The 24,249-nt window shown below is 37.2% G+C and overlaps 1 protein-coding gene across 2 annotated transcripts in view; it reads left to right on the forward strand.

Annotated features, from left to right (window-relative positions):
• The window catches only part of LOC146004650 (calnexin-like), a 58,338-nt gene that overhangs the window by 20,104 nt on the left and 13,985 nt on the right, over positions 1-24,249 (forward strand). For both annotated transcript variants that reach the window (XM_083143561.1, XM_083143569.1), the window contains exons 2-7: positions 3,799-3,948; positions 6,727-6,886; positions 13,409-13,701; positions 14,884-15,051; positions 15,730-15,989; positions 21,806-22,037. In XM_083143561.1, coding sequence (XP_082999687.1) covers positions 3,829-3,948; positions 6,727-6,886; positions 13,409-13,701; positions 14,884-15,051; positions 15,730-15,989; positions 21,806-22,037 — 1,233 coding nt within the window. In that variant the 5' untranslated portion in view covers positions 3,799-3,828. The remainder of the gene's footprint in view (positions 1-3,798; positions 3,949-6,726; positions 6,887-13,408; positions 13,702-14,883; positions 15,052-15,729; positions 15,990-21,805; positions 22,038-24,249) is intronic.

The following is a 24,249-nucleotide window of genomic DNA, read 5'->3' on the forward strand; positions in this document are numbered from 1 at the left end:
CTGCATTTGTGATTTTAAACTGTACATAAATTTCCAAATGTGTGTGGAAAGGGATTTCATATTTAGGGGGTAAAAGATTGTAAAATGAGAGTTACGGGATTTTCCCATGAATGTATACTAAAAAGGGATAAGGGATTTTTAGTCCGATCGTATTTCACAATTTCTGCTTGTAATAAAACTATCACTGTTAGAAATCTCAACGGGAAGGATTTTTGTGTTTGCCTAATAACAATGATAAATTATCATGCATGTTTGATATGAAGGTGCTTGAATCGCAAAGTTGACAAGTTCCTATTGGATTATGTGTAATGGACGGAACAAGTCTTGGGGAAGGGGGCAACTATTTCTGTATTTGCAGAACTGTGAAGGTTGTGACTAGACGATCACGTAATAACTGGATCAGATATCCAATAATACAGAAAGAGGAGAGAGAACTGTAATTTAGGGGATTGGTTTCTTATATAAAAGATCCACGTTAATTATGAGTAGTTCACATTGCGGGCTTAAACTATTAGTAGTTAATTAGAAGGGGAGGGGAGCAGGTTTTGAGTAGGATTTTTTTTTTTTAAGGTTAAGATTTCAACCTGTTTTCCTCTGAATGCACAATGTTCATGTGAGGTAACTGTTTAGGAAAATTTAATATATATAATTGTTCTTAAAACTTTTTGTTTAAACCTAATGACCACATCACAGTACCTTCCCTTGATTCATGCGTAGATCTGTCAACATGGCACTTGGTTGCCATGACAAACGGTGCTGCCATCTGTTATTGAAAAGTTACTGCAAAATTTCCTTTAGTTCCCCCTTAACGTTTCACGAAACTTAGCATACACCCTGTGAAAATTTTAGGAATACAGCACTAGATACTACAATAATAAACTATTGGCATTTGCTGCTTTCTGGTTGATTTTTTTAGTATGTTCAGGATTACCTGAAGAATAATAGATTATTAGATGATACTAAAATTATGTATTATCTGCACTATATGTTATGAGCTATATTTTGTGAGACTTGTGTACCCTGTTTGAAAGAAAATTTTATTTTTGTCTGTATTGTGTGTCATTGTACATTTTCATGTTACATTTATGTTTATTATGATTGTGTTATGTATTCCATTTTGTGTATTTGTGAATGTCTATTTTTATATACAGTCTTAAGTTATAATTCTTTATGATCATTGGCCATGCCACAGCAGAGAGAAATACATTCCAAAGAACTGGTTCCAAGAGATTGGCTTGGTAACATGCTTCTTGATGTGTAATCATTCTTGGAATCATTAGTGAATACATTTCAAGTATTACATAGAACCTGCCCCCAATACTTACTTACTTTCCCCTACGCAACAGTCAATTATTGTCCTTCACATTATTAACTTTACATGTGAAGTGATTGTTCTAAAACTTGGTTAAGTAGGATTAATGTTTGGTAACATACAGTGGCCTTCTTCCAGGCATGTTCCTATACTCTAATTGCCCTAATGACTTAGTATGGCAATATTTGGTTCTTTCTCTGTTAAACCTGGAAGTCAGGAATTTGTTTTTTTTATAAACTTGTAGTCAACTGTTGGACATTCAGTGTAAGGTTTCAATTTTTACCAAGTGCAATCATCAAGTCCATGTGCAAATTGAGAAAAATCTGCTTCAGAGATATTGTCAGCCCTGTAGTAACTTTACAGTGATGCTGCACTAAAGGAATTACAATTTTTGACTGGTTTGTCTCAGTTTAAGAATGGGCAAGAGTTGGAAGATGACCTGTGGAGCGGGTGGTCTTCCATATCCAGAACCGAAGAAACAATAAATGTGAAGTGATTCTTATCAGATCCAAAAACGACCACCATGAAGGGGGAACAAGAAGTTGGTATCTCTCATGGATCCATTCTTGCAATTCCATTTGATGGTTTGAAGAAATGTTTGTTCCGAGGCAGCTAACTACATATCAATTCACTTCTTGTACAGAAATTCTTCACCGAACCACTGTACTCTTCAGATCTCCCTACAAGTTACTTTTGGTTGTTCTCTACTGTCAATGTGCCTTGAGCGAATCTGTTTTGCAACCATGGAGGACATCTAAATGTATCAACTGAACTCATGATGTTCCACCATTTCAGTCCTATACCACAATTCTGGAATCTTTTTGACTGCTCCTTGTATGTACAAAATGCCCCTTCCACCAGTAACTGAAAAGTATTGTAGGTGAAGGGGCACAGGGTGGGATTCAAGGTACCATTTTGGCATTCACCTTGGCTTTAGGAAGGAACGAGTTGCCTGATTATACCTGACAAATATTACGTTGCTTATATGAAATCTAAAGCAACTGAACCTGACTGGCTTGCTGAAATGATAATTCATGCAGAAAACAGTTGCAAACAGCAAATGTAAGAAATAGAAACAATGCATTGCAGCTGGGAACCTCCCGCGCTCAAGCGTGCTACACTTGAACGTACTGCACTCTTAGTGGAATGATTGGCATTGTCCCATATTTCAGAGCCTACTAAGGAGGACTGTCAACCACGCTATGCAATTACAATTGTAAATAATAATTGTGTAAATTATTATGTAAGACTCAAATATAGCACATAGGAAAGTATGCAATATCTACAGACTGAAACGTAAAATGGATGCACATGCTGACAGACCTGCCTAAACAATTACAAATATCGTGTCACAGTGCAAGTAGTACGTGTACATCATTGTTCACTTACCGAAAAGGATAATCATATTCTGCAAAATAATAAAATGCAGTTATAACATTCAATCAAACATCATTTCAATGTGAAAATAATTGTAGAAACATAAAATGGTAGTCTAGGTAGTTTCAGCCCATAATCATCTATTTCATTTTCACATATCTCTGTACAATATACAAAACTGCATTATTGGCATGGAGATGATGACTATGTTCACTTATTTTTCAATTTCACTTTGTCTTTTACTTCATGATCCATATTTGAGGGCTCACTACCATAGACAAATTACGGAAATACGTCTACTAATAGGGTTCAAGAGTTTGAGAGTATTTGGCTCGTTCAGTCGTTTTTCTCTTGACCGGAAAACTATCAATTGTGTGTGCCATCCAAACTATTTGCCGCTAGAGCGAAAAACTCATTACAGCACTCTACTGAAAATTAATATAACTGACATGTATATACAGGGTGGTCCAAAAGTGCGGAACGGGCCGAATAAAACTGAAATGCATGTGTACATGTAGTTTGGGGAAAGGGGAACACCTACTGAACCGCTTTTGAAATATGGTCGCCATCTTGCATAGAGATCACTTTTTTAAAATGGGAACCTAGGCATGACACACGAAATTGTACTGGAAATGGCTCACAAAACGATGGTAGCATTCATTTTAGCAAGACTTTATTCATGTTCATGCTGCAGGGCGTTAAAGAAGTGTTTTCAAAGGTTTCTCTCATTGTTGCAGGATGTTAGAGGATATGCTCAATGTGTCCACAGGGTGGCTACTCACCAGGAATTCCTTGAATTCTGGAACTTATGCGTGAATTATTGGCTCCAGGAATTATGTGTTAATTCTACTTCAATTTTTCTCCGTAGATGTGAAAAATTTCAACTTTTATTAATCCAAATACTATTCATATTTTATACAAATAAAAATTATTTTCGTAAATTTTTCTTGATCGCTTCGCTCGCAGTTCCTGCTTTTCTTAGTCTTGTGAATTTTAAAAAGCAATTAGGCTAATTTATATTAATATTGTGTTGTAAATAGTCCATTCTTTTCATGTATAAAAAAAGGTCTTGTGTTTAATATATTTGACAAATTTTCTTTGTTTTCTAGGAATGTTAATGTGATTCAGTGTTTCAAGATATGCAAACAAACATGAGGTTCCTTACAACTTTCACCACCAGTATTTTGTTACTAAGTTTGGTTACATTTAGTCTATCAGATTCAGAACCAGAAGTGTCAACATTAGGAACAAATGTGCCAGTAAGTAAAAATATGTTTTCACTTAACAACAACTTGATTGGCAAGTTGTAGCTTGGTTAATTTTTTGCATTTGGTGTTATGTTTAAATGTCTTGCAATTATATATATCCACATTCAGTAAAATTGGTTAACTGTATCAGTATTTTCCTTTCAGTAATAAATTACATTTGATCAGTTGTAAATCTTATCTAGAAAGTTTTAGAATAACTTGAAACAGTTTAACAGTCATTCTACTTGAATTATACGAGGGCAAATCGAAAATTCTTTGCCCCTACTTTTTTTTCAGCTGAAGTACTAAACATGCAGAAAAATCAAAATATAGGAATTGTTCTATGTACCTTGCACCTCTAGTTTGGAGAAGTCCCTGTTGTAAAATTTGGCTGGTTGATAGTGGAACCACCACCAGACAGTGGTCTTTGCTTCGTAGTTCCAAATGAACCTGCCCTGCCAAAAACTATTTATGTGGACCGAACACTTGGAAATCACTGGGGGGTCTGGTCCATACAGTGCATGCTCCAGAATCTCCCATTCGAATGACAGAAGTCTGTTGATGGTCCTGTTTGCCACATGAGGCCTGTCATTATCGTGGAGGATAACCACATTGTCCACATTGAGAATCCCTTGGCATTTTTTCCTGATGGCAGCTCGCAAATGCGAGAGTGTGGCACAATTTCACCATGGATCTCGATGGGTGTTCGTCCCTTGTTCCATAGAAAATGAATAACACTTCGCACGTTTTGAGCACTGCAGCCATCTTTGCAAACTGACAGCAGCGCTATGCTGTGGACCAGGCAAGCGTTAATGCTGGGCTGTTCCAAGAAAAAGCTATTGCATTTGAATGTATATCTCGGTTTCTCAATCACACTGATGTTTTGGCTGAAAAAAAGGGGCAAAGACAAATTGCCCTCGTATTAACATTGGGCACATGCAGGAGACAATTCCACGCAGATAAAATGGTGACTGCGAAAAATCAAGCGAAGTCATGGCTGGCTGAGTAGCTCAGTTGGTAGAGCAAAAGCACAGTATGCCACAGACCAGAGTTCGAGTCCTGGTCAATTTCGCTGAAATTTCTACATTCTACTTGAATGTCGAATAGTATTGAGTATTTCTAGTTTGTCTCGGATGTTACATTTCACTTTTTTTAGGACCATAATATTAAAAATGACAGTTTGTTTTAACTATCAAATTCCATTCATAAAGGTTTGTTTTTCATTAACCAAGATTTCTTTTCATGAAAAATTAGGTAGAGAAATTGGGTCAAATGTGGAAGCATTTGGAAGCTTACTGTAAGAAGTGATAATTTCATGTCCTTGAACAAAACAGCTGCTTTTGTTTGGTACAGCCCGACCCTGTGGCCGACTGGTTAGCACATCGCGCTGCGACGCCAAGGGTCCCGGGTTCGAATCCCGGTCGGGCTTGGTTGTTTGTGAATGTCCATTCATCAATTTCATCATTTCATCACTCATCCCCATCTTCGCAAATTAGCCAAGAGGCACAAAACGCGAAGTAAAATAAACTAAATCAAATCAAATCAAATCAAATTTGTTTGGTACATAACATTCTTCTAGGAAGTATGCTAAACCAGAAATGTCAATTCCTTTTCAGATATACTGTAAAATCAAGTTTCTAGTGTTTTTTATAGTAACGTGTTACATTGACCGCTCTTAACAATTTTATCCTCATAATTTGAATTCACTTCATTTCAGGTAATGTGCAAACATAAGGAGATTTATTTGATATATTAGCAGCGCTTGAAAAATCTCAGTCGCCAGGTCGCCATGACGACTAAAAATTTCAGCCTGGCGACTGTGATCTTTTGCTGTAATATTGCCGTTCTTTTAAGTTTGCATGTACGAAATTTTGAAGATTCTAAGTTCAAATTGCAATACAGCGTAAGTTAGCAAATAATTTTTTCGAAAAACTCAGTATGCTGACCAAGGCAGAAATTTATTTTATTTTAAAACATAAACTAAACTTAACGTTTCAACCTTCTAGCGAGGTCTTCTTCAGACTCTGTACAAAATACAAAAGATCTTGCCAGAAGGTTGAAACTTTACGTTTAGTTTATGTTTTAAAATAAAATAAATGTCTGCCTTGGTCAGGATATTGAGTTTTTCATATCATGGAAACAACGCTTAATGGTGTTAGGATTTTTTTTAACATCGTTGTGAATATTTCATAGAATCAGTAACTATTCCTTACTCTTTGTCCCCCAACCCCTAATTTTCTGCTTTCTCACATGATTTAGCAATGTTTTGAATACAGTGATGCTCAACTTCTTGTAGTATGCGCAATTGCCAGTAGGTGGCTTCCTATGCGCCTGAATTTCAGAGCTGGCGCCTAGTTCTGATAAAGATTTTTCGTGCACTGTATATTAGACATAAGTAAACAACCTTTCACTTCTCATATTTAGTAAAATCTGTTGTGAACTTAGCATGTTATTTCCACCAGAACAACAGTTATTAATTAATTTTTTTGAAAAATAAATACCGTTGTGCTTTTTTTTATTTATTTATTTTTAGCGGAAAAAGAATGTGTATCCCTTCAGTGTATTACTTTCTCATCTTCATCAGTAATGAAGATTTTTCCACTGCTTGTGAATTGGTATGATGTTCTCTTCCAGTCTGTGGGTGTTTTAATTCACATCCATGCTTCTTTACATATCTTCCACACTCAATCTACTACATTCTTTCCTCCCAGCTTTATTAATTTTGGGTACACTTCATCTGCCCCTGCTGCTTTTCCTAATTGGACTGCTGACTGCATTTATGATTTTCAGGGAAAGCAAGATGAAAAGGACATCCACTATGAAACCCCAAAACCCAGAGGGTCGTATCACTTTGCAGAGCATTTTGATGATCTGGCAGCATTCAAGCAAAAATGGATTGTTTCAGAAGCAAAGAAGGACGATACAGATGATAGCATAGCAAAATATGATGGTATGTACTGCATAAAATTAATTTGCTCTAGTAACACCATGGTCTGCATAAATTTATCCTAGATTTTAATATTTTATTTTGGTGCTTGACTTTTTTTGTTAACCTATTCATTAAAGTAGCTGCAATCCATATTTCATGTTGTCTTCTTTTGTTGCTATGATGATATTTGCATTTGTATATCTTTGGTATGTAAAAATAAACCAACTTTGAACTGTATTTTTATTTGATGGTTGTTGAAAAATTTCGAAGAAATGAATGATTTACAAAGTCTTTCATAGATCTGTACCCCTTAATCCTAGACAACTTGTCTTTATCTCATTTCAAAATGCTGTGTCGACACTGATGTTTGTGTCTTACCTCCATCAGTCCGGGTCCATACTCTCCTGTGCTTCGTCTTATGGTCTGGACTTTATAGGCAAGGAAGTGCTCTGTTCAGCACATAGGGTGATAGCTTACTTGGTTTAAATTGGCTTTGGAATAAATTCAGGGTGAGTCAAAATTCCTTAACACCCTCTATAAAATGTATAGCAGTTATGCTAGGTACAATTGGTCATGATAGAAACAGATTAAGCCCAGGGGGAACCATAGTTTTGTGTGTCAAGCCGAGATCCACCATATTGAATTCAACTCAAAAATTTTAAATTGAAAGGGGGTGATATATCAGATCAGGATAGAATTTCACTAGAATGTTTTTCGACTTTTTTACTTATCTTTAACCAGTAAAAAGTTATGAATGAATGCTTTAACCAATTTCTCCTTATTGAGGTGTCCGAGAAAGCATCAAAATGCCTCTTTAACGCATCAGCATTGAGATCATGTTGACATCTAGGGTGAGAAGTTGCAACTGTCCCCAGTGTGGAGCAGTTTGTTGCAATAATTAAATAAAATAACTTTACAAATGTCACTTAACACATAACTATATTAACCAATTTCTACAGTCACCATAATAACAAATGACAAAACAAAATAACATCAACATTGAATAGAGTAGTACAACAGAATTTTCTTCATTCTTTTCAGATTATGCACAAAAGTAATATATATAAAAAATATAATTGCAAAAATGTCTTTGAATTAAAGAACTGTTGCAATATCCCTCTCCTCTGATTGGAAACCCTGAACTCATAATTTGATGTAGAAAATATGTTCTTCAAACTTAACATCTTCAATGTATCATCTTCACTTCTACTACTTCTTTGGCAGCAATCTCATTCCTTTCACATCTTCTTTACTGCAATCTCATTACTATTACTATTCATTACCATCTTATGTCCATTTAAGAGGATTTATTCTTCACATTGCACTTCTTCCCTTTGAAGCTATATGTGCAAATGATGCCCTTCAATAAAAATGTAAACCATATTACATATATTCCTTCTTATTATTCTTCAAGAGACACTTTGTATATTTTCTTGTGATCTCTTTCCTCCTTTATTCGTGTCAACACTTGTCTTTGATCCATTGAAATACATCAGACAGATAAGATACATGGCTTGTGAGAGGAGAAGCCTTCCATAAAAGACAATATCATGATCAACAGTAAATAAACAGAACAGATATAATAAATTCATGCTGTTTTACACATAATAAAATACATAATGTAAACAACTGAACTTTTCTTGTAACGGTGATGGTCAATTCACTGATCAAATAAAGAGCCTAACCTTTCAGATGAAACAGGATTGTTCGTTCTAGCATCGGAGTAATTTGTCCAATTACGAGAATTATTACAAGCACTGTTATTATTTTGATTACTATTACAATTAAGTGGATACTGACCACTATTATAAGATGATTGTTCATCAACATTTGCATTTCTTCTAACACCAGCACTTCCATTATTATTATATCTGGATGGATAATTTTCACGTCTGAAGTTAGAATTATTCATGTTATTTTTAGTTCTTTCAGACCTTTCAAACTGCCTTCTTAAGGGATTACGTTCAAATCTTGTGGGAGATGGGCGATGTTTTACATTGATTCCTGCATTCTCAGTCTGAGTTGTAGAATCATAAGAATTGCGCTCAACAATTACTTGCCTGACGAAGTATTTTTGTCTGTCAGAACTCCTCTTCCTATTAGCCCTGTCATCAGAATCTGTATTATCACCGGGCAAGGATAAACTTTTATTCTTATCACTCTAATACAAATCTATAGTCCTGCGTCAGTTGCTTAAGGTCTGTCATGTTATGGCAGCCAACATTCTTTGAAATTGATTCAGGTAGCTGTTTCAAAATCATTTGTATTACATCAACTTCGTTTGGAGTTTCCACAAGAGCAGAGTAAGTTTTTAAAGTGTATGCTTCCATTGATTAACCTGAAGCTGGGTTGTATTTTCTAGATCGTAACAATGTTAACTGACTTTCTAATAACTCATTAGATGCAAATTGATCAAGAAATTTATGTACAAAGTCCTCAAAAGAAGTAAATCTCTTCTTTTCACTGTTGAACCAGTAAGCGCCTACATTATAAAAACACTTACAAATTATACATAATTTATACTTGGAAGGAACACCAATTAAGTGTAATATTGTAGTTAGTTGTTCGATAAATTCTCTAACAGACAGTTTTGAAACATCTCCTCCAAAACGTAGTAATTGACTGAGTTCACTGACTCGGGAAAACCTATTAGAGCATGTACTAGGCTGATTATATGAATTCAATGTGCAATCATTATTCAACCACATAGGATTATTAGTACAGTTTGCTCTAGTACAAAGACTATGATCTACATTTAAGTCATCAGGAAAGTGATCATGGATCAAGGAATGACATGTATTTTTAAGTTTGCAACCACATACTGAAGGTTCAAGACCTGTGAAATTGTCTTTATTATCACAAGCAACATAAGTTCTAGAAGATATGGAATTTCTGTTAGATGTTGAATAAATTTGCTTCGATATGTCTGTAGTACATAAATTCTAGGTGCATTATTTTCAATGTCACAAGTATTCACGTGCTTATTATCATACAGTAAAGAACTGTCCAACGAAGAAAGACTTGAATGGTTATTTAATGAACATGTACAATGGATTTTGTCAACAGTAGGATTGTTATTAGTAAATTCAGTATTATCTAAAACACAATGCCACAATGCATATGTATTCTTACCCTGTGAAGTGGAAACTTTATCAAATCTATTTCTACCTTTATTGTGAGCAGATTTGCCCTTGCACAATTTGGTTAGATTTTCGTTCGCACAATTCACTTCAGCATCAGATGTATCATAGCCAGAAGAACCTGTATAAATGTTTTTGCTTTTCTTGTGTTCACTAAAAGCAACATGCTTTATTTTAGAATTTAATCTTGTATCAGTTTGGCATGCTGTGTGCTTCTCTTCATTAGCAAGTGCATCAATATTACGTAATTCTTTATCTGGTTGTAGATCTGTATGGTCTCTAACCATACTAGTACAAATAACATCGCTTTGCTCTAAGTTAATGCATTTCTCATTTAAATCCTTAAGCATAGAATCAAATTCTTGCAACTTTACCTGCGTAGTATTCAGATTTGTTTGTAGTGTACTTATAGAAGCTTCATGTTGGCACAACTGGTTTGATAGTGTTGCTTTAACTCATCATGGTGGTCTAGTTTTGTTTCAAGGTCACTTACTTTCTAATTTAGTAAAGGTACTTCATCATTTATACGTTCATTTACCAGGTGTGCCGGTTAATTATTCTTAATTTCGTCCCTGGATGGTGCTGGAAGCAAGGGTTGGTGCACAGTCTCAACTGTTACGTCGGTGTGTTGCCAGGACAGTACCTGTCAAAATGCCGTGGATGTGCAACCGAGTGCGAGTGATCGTGATATTGGGTTTGTGTGGGAAACATGTCGACCTTCAAACCAAATAAGGAGCATGTGCAGCACGTCCTGCTTTTCTTGTTCAATCAAAAGAAAAACGCGAATGAAAGCCATTGTATCCTTGTGGAAACGTACAGTGACAATGTCCTAACGCAAGACGCGTGTGAGCGTTGGTTTCAACGATTCAAAAGTTGTGATTTCGACTTGAAAGACAAAAATCGCCCGGGCCAGCCGAAAAAATTCCAAGATGCCGAATTGCAAGGACTGTTGGACGAAGACGATATGCAAACACAACAACAACTGGCAGAGAAGTTAAATGTTGGTCGCCAAACCATATCTGATCGTCTTCATGCCATGGGAAAGATCCAGAAGGCAGGAAAATGGGTCCCACATCATCTGAACGACAGACAAATGGAAAAGCAAAAAACGGTGTGTGAAGTGTTGCTTCCTCAGCATGAAAGAAAGTCTTTCTTGCATCAGTGACTGGGGACGAAAAATGGATCTACTTCGAGAACCCAAAATGCAAAAAGTCATGGGTTGACCCAGGACAACCTTCAACATCGACCACAAAACCGAATCGCTTCAGAAGGAAATTAATGCTGTGCATTTGGTGGGATCAGAAGGGTGTGGTGTACCATGAGCTTCTGAAGCCAGGTGAAACAGTGAATGCCGTTTGCTACCATCAACAACTCATCAATTTGAACCATGCATTGATCGAAAAGCACCCAGCTTGGGCGACAACACACGGAAAAGTGATTTTGCAGCACGTCAACGCCTCATCACACACAGCGAAAGGCGTCAGAGACAACATTTCTGCACTTGGCTGGGAATTCTTGCCCCACCCGCCATACCTACCAGACTTAGCCCGTTCGGACTACCACTTGTTTTCATCGATGTCTCGCTCACTTTCCCAGCAACACTTCAACAATTACGAAGATGTTGAACAATGGCATGCTGACTGGATCACCTCAAAATGTGAACAATTTTTATGGAAGGGCATCCACAATTTGATGGACAAATGAGCACAATGTATAGCTAGCGATGGCGCATACTTTGAATAAAGCATTTGCTACCTTTCTTCCCAGGTACACTTGTTTTCTTTCGGATCAATTAAGAATTATTAACCGGCACACCTGGTAGTTACCTAGTAGCTGATTGACAAGAATCAGACACTTGTTGCAATTTATTTTGATTTTTCTACATGATGAAGCCCTTCGTTCAGTTTTTCAGTATTTTGCTGCAACCTAACCGATTTTGTCCCAAACTTCACAGTTTGTTTGTAAATATTCGGGCAGCAATTCAGTGTTCTGATCAAGTCTATCTTATAACCTATGCACCAGAGTTTCGGTATTCTGGAGCAACTTGTCTTGCAACCTATTCTCACATTGGGCCAAACTCAAGTGAAAAGCAGACAAAATTTGATTTTAGTGTAAATGGATTGAATTCTGGTTTGCATGCCTTACAGTAATACTCTTCTTTCATAGAGCTGAAGATTACCCAGTGAATAACTGTGAGACCCCCTCCTACAATTTACATCTTCCCATTTCTTGCATGACGTGCATTCAGTCATGCGAGAGTCAGAAAATTTGTTGTTACAACAGAGTAAGCCTCCATTTGCTTACAAGAATTGTCCTCTTCGTTGCTTACATCAGCAACATCACTTAGATCTGGTTGAAGACGCACACTACTTCAAAGCACGTAAGGCTTATCAGTTTAGTTCTAATCAAAAATTTTCGAATCCTGGCTCTAGGTCGCCATTTTATTGCAACTATCCCCAGTGTGGAGCAGTTTGTTGCAATAATTAAATAAAATAACTTTACAAATTTCACTTAACACATGACTATATTAACCAATTTCTAGTCACCATAGTAATGAATAACAAAACAAAATAACATCAACATTGAATAGAGTAGTACCACAGAATTTCCTTCATTTCTTCATTCTTTTCAGATTATGCACAAAACTAAATAACAAAATATAATTGCAAAAATGTCTTTGAATTAAAGAATTGTTGCAAAGTTCAAATGCCGTTGCACATGATTTTAATCAGCTACATCCCCGAAGAGTTGAATGGTTGTCTTAACAATTACAGTATGCTGCTTCCATTGGAATGAAAAGTCCATCACAGTGAGGCAGCTAATGTTTATATGTTCATGGGAAAGTTAATGAATGAAATATGCAATATTTGTCTTCTGATAACCCACTTTGGACAGAAACTGTGTCAGAATGTTTCCATAGTGGAATGCCATCCTGTTCAAAAAAAAATCTCTGGAAAAAGTGCCTTATTCTGTAATCAAGGATGAGAGAACCTGTTCACTTAAAAATTGAAGTAGCCCTCAGCATTGAACGTTCCATTGATGAAAATTGAACCAACAAATCACGTTCCCCACACCACTAACATACCAGCATCAACCATTCGAGTGGAATTTGTCAAATGTGGAAATTTCGTTGGATATTAAATTATTCTTGGTTGATTACTTAACTCAATATAGTTTTTGACCAGAGAGCATGGAATGCTAGATTTAAACTGTAGATATTAAATGCTTATATCGACCAGCTCGAAGCCAAGCTGTAAATAATTACAGATACTTTTGATTAACAGAGCACCATCAGTGGAGGTTTATAACATTTCTGGGTTACATATGCAGACTTTGTACAAAGAGTTAAACCACAAATGCAGCGTGAGTTGGTTTTGACTAACTGCACATTATTCCTTTTAAGGTTTGTGGGAGGTAGAAAATCCTGAGAGAGATGGTCTGAAAGGAGATAAAGGCCTTGTGTTGAAGTCCAAAGCTAAGCATGCTGCTATTTCTGCAAGGTTAACGAAACCCTTCCATTTCACCGACAAACCCTTGGTGGTTCAGTATGAAGTAAATCTTCAAACTGGTCAGGAATGTGGTGGGTCATATTTGAAGCTGTTGTCTTTGGATAAGAGCATGAATTTGAAGCAGTTCCAGGATAAAACACCATATACTATAATGTTTGGACCAGACAAGTGTGGGAATGATCATAAGGTAAGAAGAGTAAACTATATACATTAATTAATTTTGTGCAGTAATAGCTGCCTTATTGTTGGAGTTAGCTTGGTCGTAGTCAAAATTTCTCCATGGGTGGTTCCAGGTGTGAAGTCCACCCTGGGCATGTGAGTTTTGTTTGCAAGTGTTCCTTCATCAAGTTTATGTAATTATTGTAAACTCATTGTAAAGATTAGCCTAAAGTGCCAAAAAATTTAAGGGAAGTAAGAAAAAATACGACTTAAAGTAAAATCCATGCACTAATTAGATTTTTTTCACTGTATTAGCAGATGACAAAGTTTTCTATATAAATGCATTTTGTCCAAGTGACAAGATAGATGTGGTCTGTGAAGTTCGTGTAAATAAGCATTTTTCATTATTATTTCTGAATGTAAGATTATAAAATACAGGGGTCTACATAAGTTAGTTTGCCGCTGCACCCTACGATGTGACTGATCTTCACGATCCCCTCCAGTCTGACACCCTTCCACACCTGTTTTCATCCTGTTTCTTGCCGAGTTAGGTGTCAGATGTTGTGATTGAGTCTCTAATCCTAGTAAACGCAGACTAACCATTTTGATTTAAATGAACACTTCAGGGAGTGGATAGGGAGAAGAGGTACCATGGAGTGGCCTGCAAGATTTCCGGACTTAACCCCGTGTCATTTCTCCATGTGGGGAATTATGAAAAACAAATTTTTTGCTGTGAAGCAGCGAAATTTGGAACACTGGAAAGAACTCGTAGAACTTAATTTTTCACCAATATTCACACCACAATTGTGTAATAGCATGTGTAAATCAGTATCGCAAAGGTGTAATAAGTGCATCGAAAACAACGGTGGCCATTTTGAGCAGTTGTAACAGGTAAAATTTATATTTCTATGTAAATACAAATACATAGTTTGCATTTTCAGTAAACTGACTTATGTAGACCCCTGTGTAATTGATAGAAAATAAATGTTTTGCAATCAGTTGCATACTTCTGATCTCACTTCAACCAGATTTTCCCAGTACTTCAGTAACAAGCATATGATGTTTGTTTCCCATCACTTTGGAAGCAACCTTTTACCTTCAACCTGTGTTAATGGCTTGATGAAATGAGAGATGTGTAATTAGAAATTCACATTGGAATTCCCTTTTTTTGGTTTATTTAAAGTTTACTAACCTGAGCATTCTCTTTTAGCTCCACTTCATTTTCCGCCACAAAAATCCTTTGAATGGAACATTATCGGAAAAGCATTCCAAGAAGCCGAAGGATAGGATAGAAGAGCCATATAAGGATAAGAAACCACACTTGTTTACACTGATCGTGAGGCCGGACAATACTTTTGAGATTAGACTGGATCATAAGGTAGGTTCTGTTCATCTGTATATTTGCATTTTGGTAGCATTTGCTGAATGTTCATATTTCTCCACTTACAGTTTGGTACGCCTATTTCCCAAAGAGGGTACATTTTCTTTTTCAAGGCTTGAATTCTTTAATTTTATTTTTATGCACCCATGTTTAAAACTGTGTGACAATTAGAGCACTTTGCCCAGTGTTTGAAATCAGACTGAAGAGACACATTTGTTTCAACACTGGCCCTGATGCAAGCCTGATAGTGTTAAATAAGGAAACCGTAGAAGTGGCACCCATATTGTTGCCACTTCATAGTTCGATCCATGCATGCTTTGTGAAAGTTAGTGTGCTACATAACAACCATTAGAGTGGTGTTTGTGGGTAACCTAGTTTTCCCACATCATTGTATTTACTCAGCCCAATGCCTGAAGATCAACAATTGGCAAGAAATACACTGTTTAATGAACATTGCCTTCTTTTAAGCAGAACAAAAGACAATTGGTAATGTACTCGCTAATTAAAGTGGGTCACTACAGTAATTCAGTTCACATCATTCCTCATCTGGTTTTCCATATTTGCATCATTATGGCTTCATATTTAAAATACAAGAAGTTGTACACAATTTTTTGAAGCTATTCTGTGAAGGGAAATGGACAAATAAAGCAAACTTCACTCCTTACTGCTTTTCAGGTCATTAATGAGGGTAGCTTGTTGACCGATTTCACACCACCTGTGAACCCTCCACCTGAAATAGATGACCCGTCGGAGGTGAAGCCAGCAGATTGGGATGATCGTGAGAAGATTCCAGACCTGGATGCCAAAAAACCTGACGATTGGGATGAAGATGCCCCAGCCATGATTGCAGATGCGAGTGCACAGAAACCAGATGGCTGGCTCGATGATGAACCTGAAATGATTCCAGATCCTAATGCTGAAAAACCTGATGACTGGTAAGTTGTGGGTGTGAGGTTGCAGTTTTTTTAAGTGTAAGGCATTAGGTATAGTAAGTAAGCTTGTGCAGTTAAAGAATCCCCCTGGCTCTTTTGGCATACACAGGTGGTATATTATAATGTACTGTGGCTCAATCGGAGATTTAGCCTGAATATTTCGTATTCCGGGCCAGTGTTCTCAAACCAAGATCTAAACTCCGACAGCTGGTATTTATGCCAAGGACCGCTTGTCACCTATAGGTGACAAGATGCTTTTGCATGTAGTATCTGGCTTCTTGGACACACTGTGACTGATTATGTTTGGATATACATGTTTTGAGTTCTGCATGAATCTAGAGGTGTGTGATGAACAATGAGCAAGGTTTAATATAATTTTGGTTATGTGGGGGAGAGGGGTCAGCCCCCGAATATCATGTTCTTGTTTTGTTTTCTCGCTATTTTCTCATTTCTGGGATATGCATAGGTTCTTCTAGCAATGAAATGAACCCACAAAAATATTTTTTTGGTTTTCCTTTTCACATGTCAGTGGTAATGAGCTGTCATCCAAGTTGTATGCCGGGGAGGAGGGGTTCAAGGTCGCTGAGAGGAGTCAGGTTGCAGGCACAAATTATTTCGCAATACCTTCGTTCATTCCCAAGCAGGGCTCAGCTTGTTGAATGAGTGTTTTTGTCTCCCCTCGGCCAAGCTATGATTTGCTATTTTTGGCTTCAGCTATGTCTTTGTCCAGGCCAGGGAGGAGAAATGGGGGGGGGGCTGTTTTTTAGGAAGGCATTTGGAAGGGCGAATTCATTATTACAGCTGCATTTAGAAGTGGTCAGTTGCGTGATTTTTTGTACGATAATGCCAAACATATTAGGCAATCTGCAGGTACAATTTTACACATTTACGTCGTGGCGCTGCCGAATGGGAGGCTCGCAATTTTCAAATTTGGAAGACATTTTTTTCTTTCTTCTAACCGATAACGGAAAATTCTGTTTTTATGCCATTATCTTATAGCCCAATGCTTACTGAACAAAACGAGCTATAATTATAATTTGTAACTCTAGCATTCTTAGTTCCAGAGGTATAAAATTTACGTAAAAGCATGCGGAAATTTAAAATTCCCGCTGAAAGTGCCTCTGTCCTTAAGGCATTTACCAGCAAAACACGCTCGGTCGTCCAAGGGTTAACTCCTGATTTCCATTCAGTAATTTTATAACATGTCCTTTTGAGAGCAATAAACTACTCCCTCTGTCCCATAATTATTGTCCTGTACACTTTTGTTTGTTGTCCCATAATATTTGTCCAATAGGTAAACTGTGACATTGGTGTATACAGAAGAAGAAAATTAAACACTGTAATGAGTCATACGACGCTATTACTCAAGGATCAGTACAAATTTGCAGATCAAGTGTCCAAAAGAACATAATAAAAAGTCGCCATTTTGGCATACCAGACTATAATTATGGGACAGAGGGAGTATTTCATATAATTAGTTCAGTTTCAATTAGTATTTGCATATCTCAAGGGATTCTAGTGCAGGGTGGCTACTCACCGGGAATTATGCGTGAATTATTGGCTCTGGGAATATGCGTGAATTCTTCTTGAATTTTTCTCCGTAGACGTGAAAAATTAAAACTTTTTCTAATCCAAATCCTATTCACATTTCATGCAAATAAAAATTATTTTCATAAAATTTTCTTAGTCATATCAAGTTTATAACCATAGCTAGGAGGCACCGGGAGGCTGCCCTGGGTGCCAAACTATCTAAATGAAAAATGTTGTAAAATTGATTGATTGATTTGTGGTTTTAAGTCCACTTTATGCACAGAAAGGCTAATCGGGACTGGACCTACAGTTTGAAGTGGGATCCGAACTACTGTGCAGTGTGGAGAAAAAATAATTGATATCGTTTGTTCAAACACAAATGCTTTAGCACCAACTTCTACCCCCTTTTTGTATAATTTACAAGGATAATAATGTCTTTGATACTACTACTACTAATAATAATAATAATAATAATAACAACAACAATGTTGGTCCCGGCGGGTTCGAATGTTTCTGACTGTCCATTTATCAATTTCATATCACTCATCCCCAACTTTGCAAATTAGCCAAACGTGGCACAAGAAGCGAAGTAAAATAAAACAAATTAATAATAATATAATTCATTGTGAGGTGAGGAGACAAAAACCAAAATGTTGAGCCTCACAGATTTTACCTGAAAAATGTGGAAACATTATTACGAATTGTGATCGCCTCCGAAATCTGAATAATAAAATTTCCAAATTAAAAAATGTTCTCCAGATTCCGGATATATTTGGCCATCTCTAGTTTGAACCAGGGCCTCCCCCATGGTGCAGTGGTAGCGTCATTGCCTTGTAATCAAGGGGTCCCGGGTTCGATACCCATTGGAGGCACAAGTGGTTCGGAACCCACTTTAAACTGTAGGTCCAGTCCCGATTAGCCTTACTGTGTATAAAGTGGACTTAAAACACCAACTCAACTCAACTCCAGTTTGAACCCTGATGGAATGATATATTTCCACTTAACTTTCTGATAAGTTATATTGTTTTATATACAGGGTGTTTCACAAATAGGTGGCATAACTTCAGGAGCATTTTCCTTACATGTAAACAGTGAAAAAAGTTTATATGAACATAGGTCCGGAAACGTTTGGTTTCAGCGTTATAAACTGTCACAGCACGTGCTCACTGGAATTTGTCTATCTTCCACATTTGGTCTATGGCACTTAGTTCTTTACAGTACCCTAGAGGATATGTTCAAAATGGCCACCCCTAGCTTCAATACAGGCTGCACATCGATGTCTCATGGCCACTCGAATACGCTCCCAAATGCCTGTCATGTTCCGTATTGTCTCACAAACGACAGGCTTCTACAGCATTGCCATCTGCCAAACCATACATGAAGTGTGTATTTGCTTGTTCCTGATTGGTGTACATGGTCTCAACAACGTCCACTCAGCATGTAGCATTCGTCAAATACCTGGTTGTGTTACAGGAAACCACCTGTGGAAGATAGACAAATTCCAGTGAGAACGTGTTGTGACAGCCTATAACTTGGAAACCAAACATTTCTGGATCTATGTTCATATAAACTTTTTCATTGTTTACATGTAAGGAACACACTCCTGAAGTTATGCCACCTATTTCTGGGACACCCTCTATCTTTACTACTTTTATAAAAAGTAACAAAAGACTGTCCCAATACATCACTTCTGAAAAGTAAGACATTTTATTTTTTATGTTTCATGGAACCCTAACATTAATTTCGAAATGTACTGCACTTGGAACCATTCAGATCAATCAACTGGAGTAGTTGCAGCTTTCCTTTAATGATACAATTCTTCTGTCTTAACCTGTTCACACAAACCTCTGCCTTATGCACCTTTTCATTCATATGGATGGCGACAGTCCTGGAAAACCGGGAAAGTCAGGGAATTTGTGAGGTCAAAAAAAGTCATGGAAATATCAGGGAATTTTGTTTCATTTACTTTTTTTATGCGATGGAATGATGTCAGGTGTTTGCGTTGAAAGACAACGTTATGTAGCGCGGTATGGGAACAGGAAATATTTGTTGCTAAATCTCGGCCTCAATTTTTATGCCCTTTTTATGCACAACACAACCACAGCACCAGAACAGAAACCAATGAGGGGGGAGAGAAGGAGAGAGAAATTTCCAGAGGGGCAGAAAAAATTGATAAGCCTCTTAAATGTCACGTGGTAAATGCATTGAATTATAATTTTTCTTGTCTGTATGGAAGTAGTAACGGGACATAACAGTTAACAGATGGAGCGTGGGGGGAAGAGGGGCGAGAGTGGGGGGAAGAGGGGCATTACTGCGTCCGATAGTTGTTGGGCGTCGGACATTCTGAAGGAACATGGAAACAAAAAGAATGCTATTCAACCCTATAATTTGTTGAATGTCGTGGTACAGCATTTGTTGGATAAATATTTAGGCTCCATTGATGCATACGATTTTTGTCGGATATTGCCGTCCAACTAATGTACTGAACATTTTGTTGAAGTTCAACAACGTGTGACAAAAATTGCATGCATGGCATTCTTATGGAATTGATTTGTGTTGGTTGTCTTCCGACTGCAACATCTGACAAAAATTCGATGCATAAACAGAGCCTTGTACTTCCAAGTTTGTCTGGTGTGGTACAACATTTAATTGAACAAACTTTTTGGCTCCTTATATGCATGCGATTTTTGTAGAGCGTAGCAGTTCGATACTTGTCATTCTGCGACATCCAACAAAAATCACATGCATTGCGCTTTCATGAGTCCTAAGTTTCTTGGATGTTCCAGTATGACACTTTTTGTCGTTTACGATATTTATGGGATGCAACATCCAACAAAAATGGTGCCTTAGTCTGCTGCACCACTGCAAATGTGCTGCTGGAATTTTATTACTCTTTTGGCTCACTTAATCTTATTCAATATAGAAAAGCGTATGAAGCTTATCTTTCATCATCGAGGCGTAATATTGGTTTTGCACAGGTTAACATTCGTTTACAATGACATGGAACTGTAATTCCATGTCAAGAAGAATCCAACAAATCGGGATATATATGTTGAATAATGTCACGAAAAGTAAATCAGAAATCTGCATTGGTAATCATCACATAAATTTGACAAGTGCATGATGCTCCAAACCTCAAGTTTTCTGCAACACTCTTATTGCAATTCACACCCTCCCCCCCTCCCCTTTCCGGTTCTGTCTATTTAAACTCTTGGAATGTCCAATGTTTTGACATAAAATAATAATAATAAATACATAAATATTTCTTCAATAATTGATGTTTCTCTGCCAGACCTGCTCAATTTTCACTTTTCATCTACTGGTTTATTCAAGGGTGCATGTACTCAGCTGTATGGGGTCGTGCACATTCGATTGGCCTTCATCGTCTGATCATACTATCACTCATGATGTCTGGTCTGTACACGTCACACTATTGCTTGTGGCTCTATGCCGGATTCTGAGGATGCATAAATCTGATTACCACAAACACCTCTCAGTCTGTGGGTAACTGTATGATAGCTGCCATCTTTAACCTAGAACTGTCCTACAACGGCTGTGTTTTACTGCACCAGATTACAGCCACATGACACTTTTTCCTGCCTGCATATGTGTGTTGCGCTCCGACCACTAGCACCACGTCTTTGGAACTTTTTTCTGGATGCCCCTCATAAAATTTCGAAAGCTCTTATCAACAGCATGTTCCTCTTTTAATATTTGATTAGCTAAATCACCTTTACAATGCAGTAGATTCCCCTTCCATAAATTGCTTGTGTTTAATTTTCAATACATATATACCTTTTTTGCCAGTAATAATGGTATAACTGCATGTTTGAGATTGAAAAAGTACAAAATTCCTTTTTGCATCAATGACTTCTCTCTTATCTCATTTAGTCATAACTTTGAAAATAATCAAATATTTTATTGAAAAACTGGCTGCATATGAAATAATCCCATAATTCTTCCCTAGCTTTAGTAATAATTTTCAAAATTCATTATTTCGCAGTTTGAATGCAAATCACATAGAAAGAAATGGTCAATTTCGTGGAAGCTAATATAGGTACTTAATATACCTGGATATGTATGACATTCTTATTTCCATTTGCAAAAAACATGAATTTTGTTTATAATTGTCAGGGAAAAATCTAAATTTTGTCCTGGAAAATATGGAAAAGTCGGGGAATTTCATTCCTGCTTGTCTGTAGCCACCCTGAGTGTGTACTGTACTTTGCCATGTCCAGTTCAGTATATGAGAAGGACTGCATGCTAATGGAATGTTTTTGTTTTTGCAGGGACGTTGATATGGATGGTGAGTGGGAACCACCAATGATGAAAAATCCTGCTTGTGAGAATGCTCCTGGCTGTGGTGAGTGGACTACTCCAGTGATAAGTAATCCTAACTACAAAGGAAAGTGGCGACCACCACTTGTTGACAATCCCAACTATAAAGGAAAGTGGAAACCTAAGAAGATCCCAAATCCTGATTTCTTTGAGGACAAGGAGCCTTTCAAAATGACTTCAATTGTTAGTATAATCACTTATCCATTGTATAGCTGTAATTTAGTTCTGTGGTAGTGCTCAAGCTAATGGTATGTTGTGTTGTTAATAATTTTAGTAGTAAAATCAAGTCTCGTCTGGTTCAATGGAATTTGTTTATTTAGAGATATAAAATATTTTGCTACTTGTTGAAGTTCTGCATCAGACATAAAAATTCTTCAAGTTTTCAAAGATTGTGCAAGGAAACAGTAGTGCAATAATTTTCAGAAGATCCTTCTCCAGTGTTGCATCATGAATTCTTTATGGATTGCTCCAGAATAATAGCTGCAAATATTGCCTATGCTACTATACCTTTTCCGCGCTTAGAAGGGACTGCACTGTAAACACAAGGGCAAAGGTATTACTCCGCTAGGCTTCAGCGATTGGATGATCGTAAAGCTTCTGCTGCTTCCACCACGTGTGAGAGAAAGTTGGCACGAAAGCAATGTTACAAGTTACGAGAGATTAAATAAAAAGGAAAACTATAACTATTCACAAGATAAGCTGAACTTCTGTACTTAAGAATTTAATTTGAAGATATAAAAGTGTTTTACTTGCCTAAGCAGAGTCAGATAGAAAGTCGATTCCTTCCATAGATTCCTCCCCTTCACTGCTGGTGCCGCCGCTACTGCTATCAGCTGGATTGATAACAAGTCGGTCAACAATCGTGTCGCACATGTAATCTGATTCCCAGAAGCGTTCCTTTTCTTTCTCCAATATGCAATACAATAAGGCGTCTGCCTTTGCCGGTCAGGTTTCTTAGCCCTGTGGTTAATCCTGAGAGGAAAGCCTGTTTTTTAGATTTTACGGCAGAATCTACCCACACCTTAGAAACAATATGACCTTCATTCACCCACGTTTCATCAAGGAAATACAACTTTCGCCCCTCCCGCCTGTATTCGCGTATTTTCCTCAGGTAGTTCCGGCGCCACAACAATATGTCTTCTCGGTCAACAATAATATTTTTTTTCTGTTGCGTTGCACAAACTCGAAGCTGATTTCTTTCAGAAGTGTGTGGAAACTTGTTTTCTTAAGGTTCGGCAGATCCGGATCACTATTCACACTCACCAACACTTTATTTATTGTTGGCGCTTCGTTCCTCTCCTTACGACGGATCCTCGCAAACTCATCGCACTGAACTTGTAACACAGGCTTTTGACGTTGACGCTTTTTCCCTGGTGTTGTTAAAATGCCCTTATTTAGAACCTCACTGTGCCCAGATTTTACACTCTTAACAGACACACCAGTAAACTCAGATGTCAATTTCATCACGTCCTGGATAACCATAGTTGGATATTTCTCGCAAAACTTTGCGAACACATTCAATACAATTTGTTTCTCGCCGCTTTTCAACGGTTTCCCACTGCAGTGTTTAACGTAGCCAACGCGAACATCCATCTCGCACAAATTGAAATTCCCTCCCGCCTGCCCAGCCTTTACGCATGCGTGTTGTACCCAGAGTAAAAATTGTCACCTCTTGTGTATTTATGCCAACCTGGAGTTCATTTACATACTAAATATTGGTAATGATAATTCTAGAGTACGATAATTACAATTGTGTTGAAGGAATGTTCTATTCTTGCAAGTTAGAAAGTGGACTATATTTTGTTGCGGAATGCAGGGTCTGTTGTTCAAGCAGACTCAACGAGAAGTGTTGCCAATCCGCCTATTCTTTTGCTAAAATTAGCTGTTTTGGTGACAATAATGGCTTTCAGATATTTGCGCAATAATACTTATATGACTTCATTCAAAAATAGACACGGATGTGACCTATTTTTCGTTTGTTTATTTATTTTCTTTAACAGCAGTATTAATCCTTGTGGTATTGTTGCAGATGTTCCTATTCGAACGGTCTCTACGTCGCTGTTTGTAAATATGATGATAGATTTTCAAAATTTTGAAAAATGGAAGAAATAAAGTGGCTGAAGTTCCATTTCGTTGGTAATTTTCGATTCGTCAAACCTCTTACGATTTTTGAGTAAATTAGACGAAATTCTGCACATCTATTCTCTACGTCCATTGCAAGACAGGGTCTACTTCATTTTTTGATAGCATAAAAAAATAAAATCGCGGATCCACGATATTGGATTTTTTTTCAAATTCTCTTGCAATTTTTGTCCAATTTGCGTGAAATTTGGAAAACTCTAAAAATGATTTTTTTTATTTGATTTGGTGTTTTAAGTCCACAGTAAGGCTAATC

Source organism: Lepisma saccharinum, chromosome 1 (assembly GCF_977018435.1).
Source record: "Lepisma saccharinum chromosome 1, izLepSacc3.1, whole genome shotgun sequence".
In the NCBI taxonomy this organism is placed as follows: Eukaryota; Metazoa; Arthropoda; class Insecta; order Zygentoma; family Lepismatidae; genus Lepisma; species Lepisma saccharinum.